Source organism: Podarcis filfolensis, assembly GCF_964270895.1.
Source record: "Podarcis filfolensis genome assembly, chromosome: 6".
Lineage (NCBI taxonomy): Eukaryota > Metazoa > Chordata > Lepidosauria > Squamata > Lacertidae > Podarcis > Podarcis filfolensis.
The window spans coordinates 8,213,390-8,235,295 of record NC_139609.1 but is presented as its reverse complement, the minus strand read 5'-3'; the positions used below and the strand labels follow the sequence as shown (position 1 = coordinate 8,235,295).

Genomic DNA, 21,906 nt, shown 5'->3' with positions numbered 1-21,906 from the left:
ATATATATATATATATATATTGCTGTAAGTCACTTGGAGATCTTCAGGCTACAAGCAACTAATAAGTTTAATAAATATAAATAAATAAATAGAGCACACACTTAAAACAAAATAATATCTTCCACACCAGGAGGAAGAGGTGAAACTCATCCACATTTATTTTTCGGCAAATATCTGTGACTATAAGAACTTGAAGTCTGGGTTTCAAAAAACACTTTTAGGATGTGAAACAAAATGTTTCCCATTCAAAGGTGCAAATCTAAAACCCATCTCCAAGCAGAATTTAAAATCAAAACAGTCGTCTTTTTATATATATATTTGGACTTTGGCATAGATCAACTATTTTGTATGGCAACCAAAAAGCAAAATTCTGGGTGAGGATTTCAACATATGCATTTAAAAGTTAAGAAGCGGAATGTGAATTTTTCCACTACTGCATTTGAACTCTAAGCATTATACAAAGAACTATTTTATCCCACAAAATGAGGGTAATTATCGACAGGAAAATATCTCCCTGCTAGACTCATCGAAATGAAAGGGAACTAGCTGTTCATGGGATGGGACATGGGAAGAGCCTGGTGGATTGTACCCAAGGCCATTAGATTTCACTTTAAGCAAACAAAAAATATCTTCCACAATGGCTATTCAGTGCTCTTCCTCATCTGATGCAGCTTCATCAAGAGAGATATCCTGTGCAGATGGCTTTGGTGTAGCAGGAAGATTTTTCTCAGGTTACTGTGGTACCTTCTCTTCAGTTCCAGGATGACAGATCTCTCCACCAGAGGCACCATGTTTGATCTTTGTCCATGCTCTGAGAAGCCTGATAGACACTGGCACTGCCATATTCTCTTGCAGAAAGCAAATGTTTAGCTCAGGCTGTTCTTATTGATAAAACACAAGAACTTCTGACGCCTGACTTATGGCCATTCTTCATTCTCCTTCTTCACATACTCCAGAGGAGATGGCTTGAAATCCTACAAAAATAACAATGTTTGAAATTTAAAAGAGGTGCATTCAGGAAAAACATTGTACACCATACAATCCTATGCATATTTACACCTTTCCGTCCCACTGAAAATCAGTGGCGCTTGCTCCCAAGTAAGTGTGGATAAGGATCGCAACCACAAATTCTTATTACAAATACATCTGTGGCCAAGGGGCTCGGATCAGGGGAAGAGGCTGAAACAAGAACTTGAATTATCTAGGAGAATGTGGTTAGCATCCCTGGATATCATGGGCTGGTTGCTATGATGTCACTGGTGGGAAAATATACTGAATGAGATGATCGACCTTGGAGTTCCTATCTTAAAAAGATAGAGAGAGAGAACGAATACAGACTACATCCGATGTTGGACAAAGGAGCTGAGCAATAAGAAAATTGCTATGTTTCTAGACACACAGAGGGCTGGAGAGGAAGTTTTATTCTATGTTTAATCAATGATTTAGTAGGGATTGACAATCTGATAAGTGACCTCACTTGTTGAAACTGGAAATGTTAATTTAATATACATGCAGGAATTGATTGATGGATAGTTATCTGAAAAGGAATTAAGTCAAAAACGCAAGTATATTGTAATGTGAGGTTATCTGTAGTGTTTGAAGTTAAACTAGAATTAATTGGGGAATATGATGCAGCACTAAGGAGAACCATTGACACATCTAGGAAGGTGTGCGAGAAGTCAGATTTGGAAAAATGTTAAATTTCTCTTAATTTAATTTAATTTGCTTAAATTAGTGACCAATCTGTAAAAACTTAAAAATCAATAAAAAAAAGATTTAAAATAAAAAGGCCCTTATTCTCAGCTTTATATGTCTTTTCCAAATGAACTTTCTCATGTCTTACCTGAGTGAATTAAATCAGGTGACCAAAAGTAGCTTCAGAATTCACGCTGTAGCAACTGCTGCGAAACAGAAATTAAAAATGCATGTATTAATAAATCACTCCGCCATAAAACAGTGCTATGTCAATGAAATATTACTTTGAATTTTCCACATAAGTTTTGAAATGCAACGTACCTGGCAGGAGAAAATTTCTTCGCTGCAAAAGAAGAAGAATTATTATTAGTATTTGGACACCAAGGCTGCAGTTCCATGCACAAGTACCTAGGGAAAAGGTTCCACATTCCCAGGAGCTGGCTCCTCGTTATTTTGCTAATATTCCACTTTCTTAGCTGTACTAAGATGGACACATTCGACCTGGCCTCTTGCACTCTTTTACACACTAGGGCTCTATGTGGAATTCTGTGTGAACCGGGGGTTGCTAGACTTTTTGGGTCAGTGAACACATGTGGAATTCTGAGAAAGTGCTGTAAGGCACCAGTCACAGAAACAGAGAAGACGACAATATTATGCAGGCCTGCCCCACCCCCAGGCCCCAGCCCATCAATGGGGAAAACTGGTCCCTACATCGGCCATCACATTGCTTACATCACACTTTTTGCACCTCTCCTCTGTGCAGAATAGAACGGAGGGTATCCACTCCTGGCATCCCATGAAATGTGGGCAAGTTTAAGGAAGAGTGTTTAATACAAGGATGCCTAAAGGTAAAGGTAAAGGGACCCCTGACCATTAGGTCCAGCCGTGACCGACTCTGGGGTTGCGGCACTCATCTTGCTTTATTGGCCGGGGGAGCCGGCGTACAGCTTCCGGGTCATGTGGCCAGTATGACTAAGCCGCTTCTGGCGAACCAGAGCAGCGCACGGAAACGCCCTTTACCTTCCTGCCGGAGCGGTACCTATTTATCTACTTGCAGTTTGACGTGCTTTCCAACTGCTAGGTCGGCAGGAGCTGGGACTGAGCAATGGGAGCTCACCCCGTCGTGGGGATTCGAACCGCCGACCTTCTGATCGGCAAGTCCTAGGCTCTGTGTGAGTGCAAACAAGTACTGAGCAGAAAGAGCAACCTGCCTCTTGTGCAGTGTGGATTAATGAGGGGATATTAACTGAGACCTTTCATGGGTGTCATAGGAGAGACCAGCAAGTGCATTGGCAACCTCTGATTCAGGTAAGTGTTAATGCCTTTAGTTGAGATTCTTGCATGGGGGGGGGGGGGGTTTGAACTAGATGACCCTCAGGGTCTTTTTCAAGTTTACAGTTTTATGATTCTATCATACTCTGTATTTCTGCCTCAACCCTTTAAGTGCAACTAGGGTGGAATCTACACACATATAAAAAAAGGCTGTGAAAGTGCTTTTAAAAAAAATCGTTTTGAAAACGATATTGAATTTGCCATAGCTCACTGTCGCCATCTGGTGTCACATTTAGCATATTGCACTTTGCTGCGCATTTTAAACTGTGCACCTGAGTCCTAGGTGTAGCTTGGTAACAAACAGATGAGGGAAATATCTCACCTTTCCTCCGAAAACGCTTCATGAGCCAAATAAGGAACGATCCTATTGAAAGCAACGAGGCCGAAGTGACTGTGGCTGCAATTGTCACGTTTCTTGAAGATGCTGAAGGAGCTGAAGTTGGAAAAAGGAGTTAGAATGAAATCAGTGGTAAATCGCTATTATTATAATTCTTTATAGCTGTCAGAGCTTATAGCACAGGAGGCTTCAAATCAGCACTTCTGTAATCTCTCCTTGGTTCCTCCATTGCAGCGCTTTGCCTGGGACCATGTTACCAGTATTCCCCCTTGTGGATAAACTCCTGTTTACGACTGGTTCCTTATCTCCCATAATTCATATAAGTGTTTCCCCTATCCAGCCATCTTCAGAGAGCTGCATCAGAAGAGACCCTCCGTTAAAAGGCAAAGGTAAAGGGACCCATGACCATTAGGTGCAGTCATGACCGACTCTGGGGTTGCGGCACTCATCTCACTTTACTGGCCGAGGGAGCCGGCATACATCTCGCTTTACTGGCTGAGTGAGCCAGCGTACAGCTTCCGGGTCAGCATGACTAAGCCGTTTCTGGCGAACCAGAGCAGCGCACGGAAACGCCATTTACCTTCCCGCCGGAGCGGTACCTATTTATCTACTTGCACTTTGATGTGCTTTCGAACTGCTAGGTTGGCAGGAGCAGGGACTGAGCAACGGGAGCTCACCCCGTCGTGGGGATTCAAACCGCCGACCTTGTGATCGGCAAGTCCTAGGCTCTGTGGTTTAACCCACAGTGCCACCCGCGTCCCTAGACCCTCCATTATGTGTTTCTAAAAATGCTTCCTTTTCCCACCCTGATTTTCAAGATCACTCAAAGGTCTCTTCTACACCGCTGGCACTACAAGAAAGGATAGCAATGAGATGAGTGGATACCTCCACATGTGGGAAGACTTGACGTCCAGTTTCCTGCAGCCAGGCAATGGAGTCTGTGGGGACCATTCAGGACCCATCCCTCTGTACAGCTGACCTCGCAAATTGTGCCGTAGACAAAATGTCTGGCAGGGTCCGAACAATTCAAGAAGCCGTTCTCAGGGGGTGTCAGTATTTCACACTGTATTGCTGAAATACAATGATGCAGATATTAACCTAAGGACTCAGCTACACGGCTGCAAATAAAGCATTTTAAGTGGGTTTTACAGTGCAATATACAAATGTGTCACTAGATGGTGACAGCAAGCTATGGCAAATTCAAAACATTTTCCAAAATGTTTTTATAAAAAGCATTTTCACAGTGGTTTTTTATGTTCCACCCAAGTTTAGTAAACTGCGAGTTTCTGTGAACATTGATCTATTTTTCATGTAATAGCAAACTAAACTAGTGTAGTCTAGAAAGAGGATCGCCTGCTCATCTTGCTACTTGTATGAACTAGCCACTTGGGATATAATTAAAGAGCAGACTATAAATATAGCAAAATAAATAATAGGCCTGAGATACAACTCTACTACAGACAGGGGAGAAATTTGGTTTGGTTTTGATTTAAATGCAATCCTACATCATTTGCGTTTCCTAAAACAAGACAAAAACTGAAACAAAGCTATCCTTCAAAATTTCCCCTTCTCTATATTTTGTGATTCAATTCTCCTATCAAAAAATATTGATAAAAACATATATTAGTGAAAATATGTGTGCATTTATTGGCCCTTGCATATATTAGTTCTTGTATATATTGTGCAAAATTGTACACAAAAATGTGTATGTTAGGAGAAATGCATACTACAATGCTGATGAATTTTCCTGAGGGCTTTTTATTTCAAAGTATCTGCAAACTGATTTGGAAATGTGCTGAGATGGGCTTAAGTCTCACCTTCGCAAACAGGAATTGGCTCTGACCAGTGTCCCTTGGATGTGCATTGAATTTTGGATGATCCTCTCAAGGTGTGGCCCTCCTCACAGCTAAATTCGCAGACTGAATTGTAGCTTGGTTCTGAATCCAGGTGGGAGCAGTTCACAAAGCCCCTTTCGGGCTGATGTACCACCTCGCATTTCACTGCTGTAAGAGACCGTTGAAACTTACAGTTAGTTTGCATGTCACAGGGACACCAGAAATAAGAAAAACATAATCCTGTAATGCAGACAAAGGCAATGGCCCAAATGAGATAGTACCTTCACACTCTGGTTTTTGTCCATCCCATTCTCCATAGGCACCGCACTGGAGCTCACTGGACCCTCTCAGAGCAAACCCTTCTGCACAAGCAAACTTGCAGGTTGAATTCCAGGAAAAATTCGCAGAAGCATGAGAGCAGTTCAAGAAGCCATGAGCCGGAGGTTTCAGTTCACTACACTCCACAGCTGTTAAATGACATATTCATCTCCATTAGTTCTGTCTTGGAGGTAACAAGAAAAAATACATCTGGCGACAAGATGGGCTTAGGCTTTTTGTGGATGGGAAAGGGAGCTGCAGGTGAATGGACTGGGAGACTTGAAGGTTTCAAAGTGTTAGACTCTACCGTTAGAGGTAAGATGCTAGAGAGAAGCAAGATTCCCTCACTCTGAAATTCAGTTGGGGGGGGGAGCTCATAATTGTAAGGTTGCATTAATGAAAGGTCAGTCGTCACTACTATGGGCAGGGAGTGTGAAGGGCCTGCATGTTATGGGAAAATATATTCCCATGTTTCTTTGGGCTGAACTCAACACTTCCATACTTGAATATATCTTGCCACATGAAAGGCAATACCTGTTTTTATAATAGTTGGAGCTAAAATGTAGCAGTAGAAAGTCTTGATAAGCCTTTAGATGTGTAAGTGGGACTTCTGACCTGGGACAAATAGCAGCTTTGGGGAGGAAGGCACCTTTACCCACTGGCAAAATGGTGAAAAGGCCTCACCTTGTGGTTCTGATCTGGATTGCCCCTTTCATGACTGCTATTTGAAAGAAGCATAAAGGAACGGTGGTTCACAATGCTTTCTTTCTTTTTTCTGATTTTGTTTTTGAGAACACCAGGGGCCAGAACCAGTTAGTAGGAACAGAAGCAGGCCAGCCAGCCTGTTTCCAGCTCTTTCAAAACAACTACCGTATTTTTTGTTCTATAAGACTCACTTTTTCCCTCCTAAAAAGTAAGGGGAAATGTGTGTGTGTCTTATGGAGCGAATGCAGGCTGTGCAGCTTTCGCTGAAGCCAGGAGAGCAAGAGGGATTGCTGCTTTCACTGCACAGTGATCCCTCTTGTTGTTCTGGCTTCTGAGATTCAGAATATTTTTTTCTTGTTTTCCTCCTCCGAAAACTAGGTGCGTCTTATGGTCTGGTGTCTTATAGAGCGAAAAATACGGTATTTCCAGAGATGTGTTGAAAGCTTTCATTACAAACCATTTTAACAGTTTAACAAGTTAGAGAGATGAGTGGGATTCAGCTCAGTTTAAACCAATGGAATAAAAATCATAACTGCAGATTTTTCAGAACATTTTATTTCCCATGGATAGGAAATTGTACCTTCACATGCAGGGATTGGCTGTGACCAGCGTCCCTCGGATGAACACTGAATTTGAGGCGATCCTCTTAAGGCGTAGCCCTGCTCACACACGAAATCACAGGTTGAGTTGTAGGTCAGTTCTGTATCCACATGGGAGCAACTCACAGAGCCATTTTCAGGCGAAGGTACCGCTTCACATTTCACCGCTGAAACAGACACAGATCGTGACCTTGGTTAATCCAGATACATTACAGGAGAGTGCCGGGAGGGGGGACGGGGTGTGTGCACAGAGAAATATAATGAGCTCCGTGAAAGTAAGCAAGGCAATGAAACAAAACTAGTACCTTCACAGGATGGCTGTTGTCCGTCCCACTCTCCAGATGCCTGACATTGCAGCCTGCTGGAGCCACTCAAGGCGAAGCCATCTTTACAGCCAAACTCACATGACGAATTCCAGGCAAAATTCCCAGAGGGGTGGGAGCAGTTGAGGAACCCGTGAGCAGGTGTCTGGAGCGCATGGCATTCCGCAACTAGAAATGCAATAAAAATGCTTTAGGTTTGTCTTTGTTCTCCAGTCCATAAGATACACGGTACCTGAAGCCGAATATGGATTCTTTGCCTAACTATCAAAGACGTGACAATTTTTTCCAGTTTGATGACTGCTACAAAATTAAAAGTGGGACCTGAAACAAATTGTTGCCGTGTGGCGTGCTCCTGTTCAGGGTTCCAGCTGGCCAAGTACTTTTCTAGGTTACTCCATTACACACACCGAGTTTTCAGATACTCCATTCCATCTTCACTGCTTGCATTTCTTCCCTTCCTACAGTCAGTCATCATTCTGTGGCTTTTGAACATACTCTGGGCCGGTTTGGGGGAAGTGTATTCTCTTAATTTTTTTAAATGTGGGTTGTTTTCTTTTGTTTGTACTGCTGCAAACCTTAGGACTCTCCCAAGCCTACCTGATTCCTCACCTCTTAAGTATGGGTGGTGCCATTTTGGCTGTCTCAGGGAACACAACCCCCAGAGAAAGAGAACTTGGGATTTGAAGGTGGTTTGGGCTATCCTATTGGGTTGTACCTTGGAAGTCAAACAGAATCCGTTCCAGAAGTCCGTTCGACTTCCAAAATGTTCAGAAACCAAAGCACAGCTTCTGATTGGCTGCAGGAAGCTCAGAAGCTGTGGAAGCCTCGTCGGACATTTGGGTTCCAAAGAATGTTCACAAACTGGAACACTCACTTCCGGGTTTTGCGGTGTTTGGGGGCCAAAACGTCTGAGTACCAAGGTGTTCGGGATCCAAGGTATGACTGTATTGTCACAACTCCCACAGAATCTAGCACAAAACAATGTCCTTTGCCAACTTAGCAAAGATTTTGATGCTGTATGGCTAATGAAGACTCACTTCCCTCATCACTTCTAGGGTTAAGCTAAGAGGTTCTGCATTAGTTTTCATTCATTTAGGATTCGCTCAGTTCACTGACCTTTACACAAAGGGGTGGGTGCAGACCAGTTTCCAGAATCGGTGCACAATACGGGTTCCAGTCCAGTGGATTTGTAGCCTTCGGTGCATTGAACATGACAAGACGAGTTGTAGCTAAAATCCTTCACTGGGTGGCTGCATTCTAAGGTACCATGATCTGGTTTTTTCAGTGTGTCACAGGTAATTACTATAGAGAAGGAACACAACAAGCAAGGAGTTAGGCAAGGCCGTTGTTTCAAGCAACGTGCATTAAAGCTACAGGGTTAGAGATGAATTGCCCAGTTTGAAAAAGAACTATACAATTAATCCTACCATGCTCACAATTGCGCCCGTAGAATCCTGTATCACACTGGCAGGTGTAATTATTAATAGTCTCCACACATGTGCCTTGGCCGCTGCAGGAATGCAGATTACAGGAGGCTGCAAGACAATTAACAGGCTATAAATCACCCCATCATATGTAACATGCTTTAAATGAACCATTACAACAAGTGAGTGGAACAGGCTCTTGGCCCTGAAGACATTGATGCATTAAACCACTTTCAGTTTAATATCGCATCATATGTAGGCCACACCCTCAGGCTTCACATCCTCTTTCTTGGTCTCATGCCCTTTGGGTGCTGCCCATCTTTTTCTGCTCTGTGGGTCCAAGGGGGAACATGTTCCACAAGGCAGCAAAGAACAGAGAAATCCACAAATTGGAGTTACTGGAGGGTTCTCCTTTCTCTTCCTTTTATGCAAAAAATTTTAATTTCACCAGTCTTTGATATGGTTTCACTATAGAGCACTGCAAAACTGCATATCACTTGGCTATCACAAGGTGTCATCGGCACAGTTGTCCTGTGCTTATTTTCCCAGCCTAGGCCGCTTCCACACTGTTGCTGTTTTGCAGATGGGATTCAATCACACACCGGCAAAATCAGATGGATATATCCGAAACTGAGGTGGATGTATATGCTCTTGTGCAGCAAACCTGCTCCCACCACCCGATAAAAATAAACATCATACTTTTTGCAATAAGGGGATTAACAGCTGTGTGGGATTAACAGCTGTTAAGACTAAGGTTACCAGATTTTTTTCAATGAATCCGGGGACACTTTTCAACTTCAATGGATTTTGTATGGGGACTGATTTGAAAATCCGGGGACTGTCCCTGGGAAACAGGGAAATCTGGTAACCTTAGTTAAGACCTCCTTGTGAACAAATCAGAACAAGGAACAACTGACTTTGCACAACCCCCTTGCAAACTCTGTGCAAATGAGTAAAATGGACAGCTTAACTAACTGGCCCTCTTGAAGTCATCTCAGGCTTACAGACACCAGCAACAGTATGAGCAAGAAACATACTATTTATTTGTTATTACTTATCGGTTTATTAGTTTATTGATAAACAAACTGAAACACTCCACTGATCATCAAAAGGCGTTTACTGACATTCTGTCTCTAACCCATATTACATTTACACCCTGTAGGCAGGTAGTATTATTATAGTGAATAGACTGAATAGAGAACAGTGGAACTGTGGTGCAAGCCTGTGACTATTTAGGGTTCACCCCTCTTTATCATTGAATCGGAGCAAATATCAGCTGGGTTTCCCAGCGACTGACGTTTACTCCAATTCAGCGGTAAAGTGGGTTTTCCTGGGGAAAGCAGTGATGCAAACGGAAAACCTCTTGGACCTGTGCCTAGAAAGAATGGGACAAGCAGGAAACCACTCAGACCCATGCAATCAGGGCACGGAACAAGTGAAGCAAATTTGAAAAAGTGTGGATGATCCCTGAACATTCAGCAGTCTGCATGCCACACAATACAAGAAGATGTTCTCTTGCACAGAAGCCAGTAGGATCTGCCAAACAAGTTTCTAGCTGTTTTAGAGGCAAATATATTAGAAGGATCCCATACCTGTATAGCACAAAGCCCTTTTCTTATTGCTGCAACGTTCATCATTCCACTTTCCTGCATCTTGTATTCGGTTGATGTAGATTTCCACGCAGTCCTGGTTTTTCCCTTTGTTGTTTGGTTCACCTTTTGCCCAGTTTTTAGCTTCTTCAGTCAATGCCTTGTTCGTTCCCACCCACCTCCACACATTGCCAATTTTTCTGATCCCAATCCAGTAGTACGATCCATTATAAGGGATCTCTTTGTTTAAGTACTCGTTTTCCTCCTTATTTTGAATCGCAACCAGGTGAGTAAAGTGGGTTTTACACCATTTCTCAGCTTCTGTATAATTCATGGTTTCAAGTGAATAATGATATGTCCAGCAGGTGCTTTCCTTAAGCAACAAAAGTCCTGGAAAAAAGAACACATCATCAAGTTGCTATGTATGTCTATTTATTTAGAAAATGTTGCTCAAAGAGCTCTCCAAGCCTTGACGGTTTAGAAACAAGGTTTATGCTGGAGTAAGAAAACAAAATAGACAGATGGCCAAATCAAGTGGTAAATGGTGGAAGGAGCAGCATCCTGGCTCTAAAAGTGGTGGACAACCATGTCATTCCCAGTGATGGACCTGAGACGCAGGAATAGAAGCTTGAGGCCCTTTGGGAGTAAAGAGCCTACTTGTGAACAAGGGGAAATTCATAGCTATGAAGATGGGTGGTGGAGGAAAGCAAATGAGCTTGGAGACTGGCCTATAAGTGCCAAAAAAACCCAGTGAGCAGTCAAGGAGGAAAGGTCTACTGAACTCTCTAGGTTAGATGGAAGACAAAGAGAAGAAATAACATGACTTTGGACAACTGGTCAGAGAAGTCAAGAAGGAGAGGCTTCACTCTGTATTCATTTTTTAATCAAAATATGACTTCTGTCCATTCTGACTTTTCAGTATACTTTTTTAAAATGTCTGCAGAATAAGGCTGCTGCTTACAGAGTAAAGAAAAATCAAACAAGGAATGTTGATTTCTGAATTATCCCCCCCCAGTATAATAATTTTTATTAATTTCCATTTATAAAAATCCAATAAAAGTCACATTAATACAATACCAAATTACAATACAATTAAAAGAGCCAATTATTCAGTACCAAATTAAACTATTTTGTTTGACTTTCCGTGCTCTAGTTTCCTGAATTATTCTAGAGCAGGACTGGGGAAAAGGTAAATGGAAATAGCTCTCTGGTTCATTAAATTGGCAAGCTTTCTAACACAAGCAACAGCAAAATGACTTTTCCCATCTAAGCCCCGTTCGGCGCCTATGAGCGTAGGACGCCTTTGCTTGGTGGTGCTGTGGCCCGTAGACTGAAGCAAAATACTGGGCAAGGGTCAGAGCCTTCACTGAGCAATTTTGGGTCACTGGTGGACAGGGCCAGAAAGGAATTTTTCTCTGTCAATCTGTTTGGCACTTGCTTGGTTTTTTTCACCTTTCCTTCAGTGAAATTGTGGCCTTCCTTTGTTAGGCAGAAGAACGTTGTTTATATGAAGGCGGAAAAGGCATTGGGCAGGATCAACATAGTAGGGAGTGGGACTAAGGGGAGGATTGACCACAGCAAACCCAAGCTTGGGTTGGTTTTCTGCCTGGTTGGAATCTGCAGCCTGGTCACCCATTGAGACCTTGCTTGCTTGGCTTACACCACGACAAGGTTCAACACAGGCTGACTCCCACGGGACAGGTTTGGAGCAGTCCAAACCTGGCAGATCCATCCCATCAACATGGGGGAAGGATGAACTGATCCTGGGACCCAATGCCATGCCAACCCTTGCCCTGCCTGCTGCTGTCAATAAAGATTTGGCCTGATTTCAACCCATCACCATTGTACGATCTGGTTATTTTGCTGCTCTCATGGGCCACATAATGCGCCTGCCTGGGCAAATAAGGCAGCCAAATAAGAGTGAGCTGAGTAATTCACCCAATAATTGTAGGCTGCAAACAATTCTGTTTGGGGCTCTACTAAAAACCAAAGGGATTCCCAGAAAGCTGAACTCCACCTGTCCGTTTTCTAGAGGATTTCCCATTCTGAAAGACATTACTTACCATAGGTGAGAGCAGACAGGAACCAAAGGGCGTTCATTATGGCAGGAGCTGACTATACAGCTTTTTTTCTCCTCCCTTGAGTTGACTTTGTAGAATTTGCTGCATAAAGAAAAAAAGGAAGCGCAGCACATTTATGGTAAGGAATGGGTTTTAAAGCAGAGGAAAAATATATTGAGGTTGAACACTGGGACATGGTTTTAGGCTGTGAGGTTTGATGTACTTTTCTGAGACTACAATCCTATGTATCCATAATTACTTGGTAGTAATTGAATTAAACAGTATTTACTTCTGACTGTGAGGGACGCGGGTGGCGCTGTGGGATAAACCACTGAGCCTAGGACTTGCCGATCAGAAGGTCGGCTGTTCGAATCCCCGTGACGGGGTGAGCTCTTGTTGCTCGGTCCCTGCTCCTGCCAACCTAGCAGTTCGAAAGCACCTCAAAGTGCAAGTAGATAAATAGGTCTCCGGCGGGAAGGTAAACGACGTTTCCGTGCGCTGCTCTGGTTCACCCACCAGAAGCGGCTTAGTCATGCTGGCCACATGACCCGGAAGCTGTACGCTGGCTCCCTCGGCCAGTAAAGCGAGATGAGCGCCGCAACCCCAGAGTCGTCCGCGACTGGACCTAATGGTCAGGGGTCCCTTTACCTTTACTTCTGACTGAGGGCTGCCCACACTTCAACTTGACCTGTGCCTAGAAAACACAGGCCTGAGTGGTTTTCCCCTTGCCCCACTCCTTTCCCAGGGAAAACCTGCTTTTTAGCTTTAAATTGAATAGATGAAAATCCTGAGAGCAGCAGGACAAGAGGAAATCTGGCTAAGCCCCGAGGAGATGGGCATAGGAGGATTACACCGCAAATAACATAATGAATGTACCTAACAATGAAGGTGAACACTTGACAGTTAATCTCTTCTTAGCAGTTAGGATAGTACATGCTCAATACTGGAAAAATGGGCAATCCCAACTATTACAGAATGGGTATTGGAAATAGGCACGCATGAACACAGTAACAGGTTCTTAGAAATAAAAATTTTAAAAAATGCCCAGTAGCACTTTATAGACCAACTAGGTTTGTTCTGGTATAAGATTTTGCGTGTATGCTTTTACCAGAACAAACTTAGTTGGTCTATAAGGTGCTACTGGACAATTTTTTTTTTTTATTTCGACTGCGTCAGACCAACACGGCTACCTACCTGAATCTAGGTTCTTAGAAGAAATGGACAAATCACACACATGGAATTCTTTTCCAAGTGGTATTGTTTCGTTATGGACAAGAATCATCATTTTGAGTTCGGCACCTTATGCATTTTTGCATTTCAGCAATGGTACAATACATACATGGCTTACTATCTGTTTATTAATATGCAATAAAAATACATAAACATGCACACAGAGTCTTGCTTACTTACCAACAATAGCTGCAGAATCCTGATTCTCAGAAGTATGCTGGTGTAGCTGCCTTGATGTAGAGCCTGTGTCCTTGGTGAGGTCAGTATTCTAGGTTTTGGCCAAGGACCCGTCTTACAGCTTTCACGTGCTGATACTTAACTGTGAGCCATGAGCCCTGTGTCTTTTATACTGTGTCCAGCAAAATGTTACTGAGGAGGCGGGGAGTGAGAATTTCCCTAGATAGGAAAAAAAACGATTTGCCCGGAATGTTTCTAAATTAGTCAGACAGCCTCCCTGCCTCTTCCTTCTCAAAACACTGGTGAGCATCTGTGCTATTTTTTAAATTCCTGGACATAGAAATCAGTCCTAACAGTAAAAAAAAAAAAAGGCATTCAAGTTTCTTTGCTGCTGTAGCTGCAAATGGAATTGTGTTTGTTTTGTAAGCAAGTTCTGTATTCTAAACTAGGGAAACTCACACGGTGGAATCAAAATCTGCTATTTCAGTGAATCAAATTTACAAATTGTTCTTTGTGTTTTCTTCCAAATCCAAATTTTCAAACTCTTTTTATAAATAGGTTTCAGAGGGGAAAGGGTTTATGTAGGTTGCTCAGGTTTGGGCCGAGTTGTTGTTGTTATTATTATTATTATTATTATTATTACATTTGTATACCACTTACATGAATGGGACGCGGGTGGCGCTGTGGATTAAACCACAGAGCCTAGGACTTGCTGATCAGAAGGTTGGCGGTTCAAATCCCCGCGACGGGGTGAGCTCCCGTTGCTCAGTCCCTGCTCCTGCCAACCTAGCAGTTCGAAAGCACGTCAAAGTGCAAGTAGATAAATAGGTACCACTTCGGCAGGAAGGTAAACAGCATTTCTGTGTGCTGCTCTGGTTCGCCAGAAGCTGCTTAGTCATGCCGGCCACATGACCCGGAAGCTGTACGCCGGCTCCCTCGGCCAATAAAGCGAGATGAACGCCGCAACCCCAGAGTCGGTTGCGACTGGACCTAATGGTCAGGGGTCCCTTTACCTTTTACCACTTACATGCCCAAATGGCTTCTAAGCAGTTTACAATTATAAAATTGTAAGAAAGGAAAATGTAAACCAACACATGATTACAGTTGGATGGTCCAATTCCAGCCTCGGAAAGTGGCACAGGGAGGGCTCACTCGCACGCCCAATACAGCTGCTGCAACCCTCTCCACTGCTTCCGCCCCGGGGTCAAGTGGAGCCAGCTGGCAACATTGGGCCATTGCGTGAGAAAGGTGCCTCAGCAGCTCCCTTGCGCGCTTTAGCCAGACCCCAAAGGCCCGCAGCTCCAGCCTCGACGAGGAAACCTGTCATTGGGGCCCCTGGTTGAGCGCCCCCTGAAAAAAATATGCCCGGGGCCACAACCCTGCCAGACCACACTCCCCCTCCACTACGCCACTGTGATTATCTACATAGATAAGGCAATGTCTGATAACCCCTAGCCACACCCGGGACTTCAGTAATTGCCAATGTTTTTACATGTTCGGAAGCGAGCCCCCTGCCGCTCCTTTCCTGGCCATGGAGAAAATCCCTTAATCTGGATTTTTAGATATATTTTTTTGGCAGTAACAAAAAGAAAAGCATACAGCAATAAATCGATTTTAGAAAGGGGCAGGATTACACAGACGCACAAAGCATTTTTTTTTAAAAAAAGAGACACCTTGTGGTCTGCTCCACTCCCCATTTTTCCCACCCAGGGGAGCCCTGCCTTCTCCCTGCCCCTCGGCCCTGGGCCTTGGCAGTGGCAGCCTCTCCTCCTCCTTGCCTGCCCCCCAGCAGCCACTACGAGCCGCCCAACAGAGGAGGCCAGCGGATGCAGCCATGGAGAGGCAACGGGATGCTGCCTCACAGCCGGCGTCACTCAGGACAATCACCTCCTCCCCGAGTTCGGTGGCGGCAGCGCTGCTGGAGGAAATAGGGACATTCTGGGATCAAATCAGAAGCCAGGATGGCTTTTTTGTAATTCCAGGACTGTCCCTTGAAAGTTGGGGCACTTGGAGGGTATGCAAGTGCCAAGCGGGCCTTGGCCAGAAAGGACAGAGGCGATTTTGAAATACATTTCTGTGCCAGAAGTAGACCCAGCGTATAAAGAGCTTCTACGCTCTCCACCTTGCTTGGACTTAACTTGCGCGATTTCAACCGTGTGCAGTTAAAATCGTGCAAGTTAACTGCACGTAAGATACCATCGTGCTATGTACATGTCTGCATACCCTGTTTAGGTTGACCCTGAAAAGGGGCCCTATATATACTGAATGCAGGCCTCGGGGTGCCAACTTGAAATAATAATAATAATAATAATAATAATAATAATAATAATAATAATTTGTTTATACCCTGGCTGGACGGCTTCCAACAAAATATTAGAATACAATAGTCTATTAAATATTAAAAGCTTCCCTAAACAGGGCTGCCTTCAGATGTCTTCTAAAAGTCAGGTAGTTGTTTTTCTCTTTGAAATCTGGTGGGAGGGCGTTCCACAGGGTGGGTGCCACTACCAAGAAGGCCCTCTGCCTGGTTCCCTGTGACTTGGCTTCTCGCAGCGAGGGAACCGCCAGAAGGCCCTCAGCGCTGGACCTCAGTGTCTGGGCAGAACGATGGGGGTGGAGATGCTCCTTCAGGTATACAGGACCGAGGCCGTTTAGGGCTTTAAAGGTCAGCACCAACACTTTGAATTGGCTCGGAAACGTACTGGGAGCCAATGTCGGTCTTTCAGGACCGGTGTTATGTGATCTTGGCGGCCGCTCCCAGTCACCAGTCTAGCTGCCGCATTCTGGATTAGTTGTAGTTTCCGGGTCACCTTCAAAGGTAGCCCCACATAGAGCACATTGCAGTAGTCCAAGCAAGAGATAACTAGAGCATGCACCACTCTGGCGAGGCAGTCTGTGGGGAGGTAGGGTCTCAGCCTGCGTACCAGATAGAGCTGATAAACAGCTGCCCTGGACACAGAATTGACCTGCACCTCCATAGACAGCTGTGAGTCTAAAATGACTCCCAGGCTGCGCACCTCTATTAGAGGGGCCCAGATAAACCCCACCCTGCACAATCAATCACAAGACGTGGCACACATACACACACACCATTTGAATGACAATGTCCATCAACTTTGGAGAGGCCCAGCCCCCTCAAATATTTTATTGGTGGGGGGCCAAAGGGACCTTGGCCCCCAGGAGTTTGTTCCTGTGGTAGACATCATTTCTATAGGAATACAAATAAGTTTCCCTTTGTAGTTTGCAATTGGAAATCTTTGACATGTTTAATGATATAATAATCTTTGACATGTTTAATGATGCAACCCTTTTCAATCATACCCCCCCCAAATTTGAAAATTCATTTGTGATTTGAAATGTGTGCTTTATTATGATTTGATATTTTCCCCTTAGTGGATTTTATGAGCTTCCTACTAGGCATCACTAACACTGAAACCTACTTTTATTGACTGAAGTTTTCTAAATGCCATGTTGGAACTTTACTGGAATAATACATCATTAGTAAAGTTCCAGAAAGGAAGGAAACTCCACCAGGTTGTAAGCTTGTTGGTTATGAAATACCTTTCCTGTCCAGTGTCCAAACAAGACTTTACATCTGATGATAAGCAGGAAAAAGGTCACTGTAAAACTTCCACCAAGTTGCTTGTTTTGGCTGCTTACCCAGCTTCACTGGAAAGTGGGTAATTAAGATTATTAGCAATCATCTTATTGTTCAGATTTGATCCTTTCCATTAAACCCTTTTCCTCCCCTATATTTTCCTTCTCTCTTTCATTCCTTTTTCTTTTTGTGTTGTGTATCTTAGATTGTAAGCAGGGACTTTCTACTGATATTTCTTTGAAAGTCGCTCTCAGTCTTTGGTAGGGGCATGTTGAGGGAGGAGTGTTAGAGGAGCATTGCTGTGTGATTGTTTTAAAATATAGTACGTATGTTTCTACAAAAAAAAAGCATTTGCAGAAATCATTTTATATAGTATTAGCAGGGGCGGACATGGGTAATATGATGCTGTGAGTGAGGACAAAATTTTGCACACATGCATACCAACATAAAACATAACGTAACAACATAACATAACAACAATATAAGCCCTACATGTGAGTTATTTTGAAGAGAAGGGAGTAGGGTTGTCATAGGTCCAGAAAAACCCAGACATGTTCTCCTTTTGGGGGCCAACATGCCCATCTGGGATGGCAGTGGCTCGTGATGCCCTCTTTTGTGATCTTCAAGATATGGCAACCCTAGAAGGGAGACCATCAAGGGGCAGGTTTGGCGGGGGGGGGGGGAGTATGCACAGACCAAAGGATCTACTAGGACTTTATTTACACCATTTTTTCCTAAAATGACTGTTGAAGTCATTTTGGTAGGGAGAAAAAACCTACTTTTCAGAAAAGTATGTCATTCTTTCTTATGATTTAGGTATGGGCTCAAATATATATCCTGAAGACCCCAGAAACAAAACTTTTCCTGATCTGAACAAAGCTCAGAAACATGGAGAAATAATAGAAATCTTTACCGTTTCAAGGTAGAAATGATTAGCAATGGAAAAGTGGGAAGAGGTGGCAGCAGCCAACATAAGATGTTTCCTGTTTTGTGGCGCTTGTATGAGAGAGTGTTGCTTTAATCTTTTGGTATTAAGTTAAATGACTCCTTTGTGTGTAGAAAAGAAGAATTGAAATCTAAGTTTGGCATGACATTTCTACTAGGAAAAAGTCCTTTGGGTATGGAAATAAGAAGATGCTGAAACATCTTTTTGTTCTTGCCCGGGTTTTACGTTTAGTGGAAAGTGAGGAAGCCCTGGATCCTGCCAGCCCCAAGAGGCTGGGAAATTTTGTTTCTTTGACTCAAGTCTCCAATCTGTCTGGCACTCTCTATTGTCATAACTTGGAATTCTGTGCTTGAATCATACAGGCTGCCTCATTCAGTTCGAGGGAAAGAACAATGTTTTTTGATATGGCTGGAGACACACTGATTTGAAAGAAGTGTCACTTCCTGTGCTGTATCTACACACTTTCTTCTTGTCTCTCTGTTGTCTCTACTCAAATAGGTTTGAAACAATACAAAATGTGTTTACATGAGGCAAGTGGAAGTAATGTGTTCACACATCACGAGCAGCTAGCTCTCTTTAATACTTTTTGTTTGAATATGGATGCAAGAGAACTCTAAACTTAGGCCAACGAGACAGAATTTTACTTTTCAACAGAAACAATAATTACAATCGTAAAGCTTTGATTCTGTCCCTTCCTAAATGGGAGTAAGCAAGCCACACTGAACTTGATGCAACTTTGAGCAGACCTGTATAGGACTGGACTGCAGGTATTGTAAAATCAAATCGTAAATGGTATTTTGATGCAGGGTGGCATCAAAGCACATCTTACCACAGGTTTTTTTCACATATTCAGTACCAATAAGTACTGAATATCTGAATGGAACTGTAGAGGAAGGAATAAATGAGAGTGTCAAAAATAGAGGGAGGGAATCCAGGGCTCAGGACAAACATATCTAGACTCATCACCAATTGCAAACAGCATAATGTTACTTCCAAAGGGTGGTCCAAAAGTCGCACACTGTACAGTTTTTTAAAATTGTGGAACAGCATTTCATACTTCTACCCTACAGTACACAACTGCACTATAAAAAGTGGGCCATCACTCTGCAGAAATAAATCTCCACAAAGACAATGAAAACGGCACCAGTGGAGATCTTTTGCTACCAGGGCTATAAACCTGCACTGCTGCAGACAATGGTGTAATGCTGCACTTCCTTACAAAGTTTACATTCACATGTCTAAAATGTGTTTAATGACATTTCAAGATAAACCCAAGGCCACAAATCCATTGTTTGAATCCCAGTTCTTCAAAGTTATTGGTAAGTGTTGCAAAGGGTCCAGTAAACGCTTGAAAGGGTATTTAGTTGTGCTTCGTTTATGACTGTAAATGCTAAGCCAGCATTCTTACTCTGCTTCTGTGGCAGATTCCAGAAAGGCATCATTTTTAAAGTTTAAATTGTACGTCAGATTTATATATAAATATATATTTAGCACTAATGAGGTATTGTTTTGGTCAGACTGGATCAAACCACGACTTGCCCCCCAGGCACTGATTTTTCAATGGTTGTCCATTGTGGAGAAGAGCTTGAAAATAAAAATACCTGATTATCATTTTTTAACTGTTGTCAATGGGCTATTTGAAATATATGGAAGTGCTCTAAATATTGAAGTTCTGCTCAAACACATATGATGGAATTCCTCCCTTTTGATGTGTCTTGTCTACCAGGTGTAAAGAGGAATTTCCCCCATGGCTCATCTGAGCTGCCCAGTTTCCCCCCAGGTCGAAGTAGGCCACCTCTGATGTATTCATGGGAAGTGCTGAGAAAGTGCTAATATCTCGTTTCCACACAACCCCATACCAATTTACTTCCAAGGATACTGTTGAGGCCTATGGCTACACCTGACTGATGGATTCTCTTCTGCCTGTCAACCCCTCCTCCTTTGACCTTACAAGATAAAAGATGGGCCTTTCTCTATGGTTTTTTTTATTATTTTAAATCATCCTTTTTATCAGCTTTGTCATTGGGTGATGCATGCATTTTGCACAAGATTTTGAATCTCTCTGCAAGAGTGTCTAGTACAGGTTATCTAAGCAAGTAAACTATTGGATTTCTTTTTCATTTATACCCACCTTTCTCTCTCATCCCTTTTTCTTAACAATAATAACACTTATTAATTGGAATCTGGATTTAGAGTGTATAAAAACAAATACATCACACAAAAAAAGTTCCAGGTGCCCCACCCTTTTTCACTGGAAGTCCCACCTTCTATATGAATTTTATATCAAAGAACATACGTTTAAGGAAATTCTTATATTAATTTTCTAAAAGTTAGTTCTAGGGTATTGTGTAGCCTATATACATAGTTGGAAGTTTTGAGTCCCTCCGACCAATGGTGTGGCTCCAAGAGGGCCCTGGTGCCAGAAATGTTTGTTTTGGGAGTGTAAGCCTGTCCTCTCAGCCCCAGATTCTAAGGAATGTGTTTTATTATTATTAATTAAATTTCTATACTGCCCTGCATCTGAAGATCACAGTGTGGTTTACAATATAAAAAGTCCTTACTGTACTCCTTGTCCTTTCGCTGCAGCCTCTGCTGCAGTAATGCCTAGAATGAAAGGACTCACATTTAAAATTTCCCATGGTGTTTACTTATGTTAGTGGCCCCTGCCTCTTGCCCAAGCCAATAGGAATATGAGGATCAGCACCTCACATTATGCTCATGTGTTCGCGATGTACCTTTTTCAAACTAACAAACCAGTGTGACTGCCCCCCCTCCCTTGACCAATGGGGGGACATTTTTATTTTGTTTGTGCGCGATCTGAAAACTGCAGGTAGTGCAGAAGGCTGTGGCACGATTATTGGCAGACATGAGACTCCCTTCAGTATGTAACACCGCTACTCAGACTCCCACTGCTTGCCAGTTTGCTACCAGGCCAAGTTCAAGGTGCTACTATTATTAACATACAAAGCCCTTAACGACTTCAGTGCATCCATCTCCCGCATATGTGCAAAACAGGAGAAGTTCAGAATCCTATATGACTGACTTTCCCCCATGCCAGCTCTTCCCACCCCAAGACAAAACATAAAAGTACCAGTAGCTAGTTTTGAACATACTTATTTCTGTTCACTGCCTGGGGAAAGTGCAATATCTTGGCATAAAGAAGGATGTTTTGCTGGTATGTGAGTTACTCAAACCAACTTTAGAATCTAGATCAAGGATTACTTAAGTTTCCTTGGTTATCTTTTTTCTTTTTGATGCAACTTACCATTTCTCTGCATTTGTCTGGAGTCTTTAAAAAAAATGCTGGTGGTGACTGACAGGCCTGAAAAGTGCAATGCAGCCCTGTAGCTCTGAATGAAGCTTCTTGGACTTCAAAGGAAGGGAGATCTTGATGGTGGCAGCAGTGAGTGACCAGATTCCTCAGAAGTACCGGTACCTCTCCCTTGAGTGAACCCTCTGTTTGCCACACCATACTTGGGCTCAAGCGAGGATTGTTTCTTGTGAGTAAAAAGAGCACACCTAGGGGATCTTTCCTCCATACAAAGCAAATCTTTTGGACATAGAAAAATAAATGTCAGAGAACGGCTGGCCTTCTCCTGCTATGTATTTTATTATCATTTTGATGTCTCCCACCCTGCTCACCATGTGGGACAATACTGACACGGTTCAGTAGAAAAAGAGCAAAAGAAAACCAATGCTGTTTAAATGCACATTTCACTTAGGCAGTGAAATAACTAA

At 43.0% G+C, this 21,906-nt stretch overlaps 1 protein-coding gene across 1 annotated transcript; it reads right to left on the bottom strand.

Moving 5' to 3' along the window:
- Positions 1-629: 629 nt before the first annotated feature.
- Positions 630-14,221, bottom strand: SELE (selectin E). Its single transcript, XM_083621605.1, has 14 exons — positions 13,628-14,221; positions 12,221-12,319; positions 10,161-10,547; positions 8,572-8,679; positions 8,261-8,446; positions 7,127-7,312; positions 6,803-6,988; positions 5,481-5,666; positions 5,182-5,367; positions 4,250-4,435; positions 3,350-3,460; positions 2,017-2,038; positions 1,844-1,901; positions 630-974 (listed from the first exon to the last, which is right to left on the bottom strand). The coding sequence occupies exons 2-13, from the start codon at positions 12,255-12,257 to the stop codon at positions 1,853-1,855; spliced, it is 1,830 nt and encodes a 609-aa protein (XP_083477731.1). The 5' UTR covers positions 12,258-12,319; positions 13,628-14,221; the 3' UTR covers positions 630-974; positions 1,844-1,852.
- Positions 14,222-21,906: the final 7,685 nt, after the last annotated feature.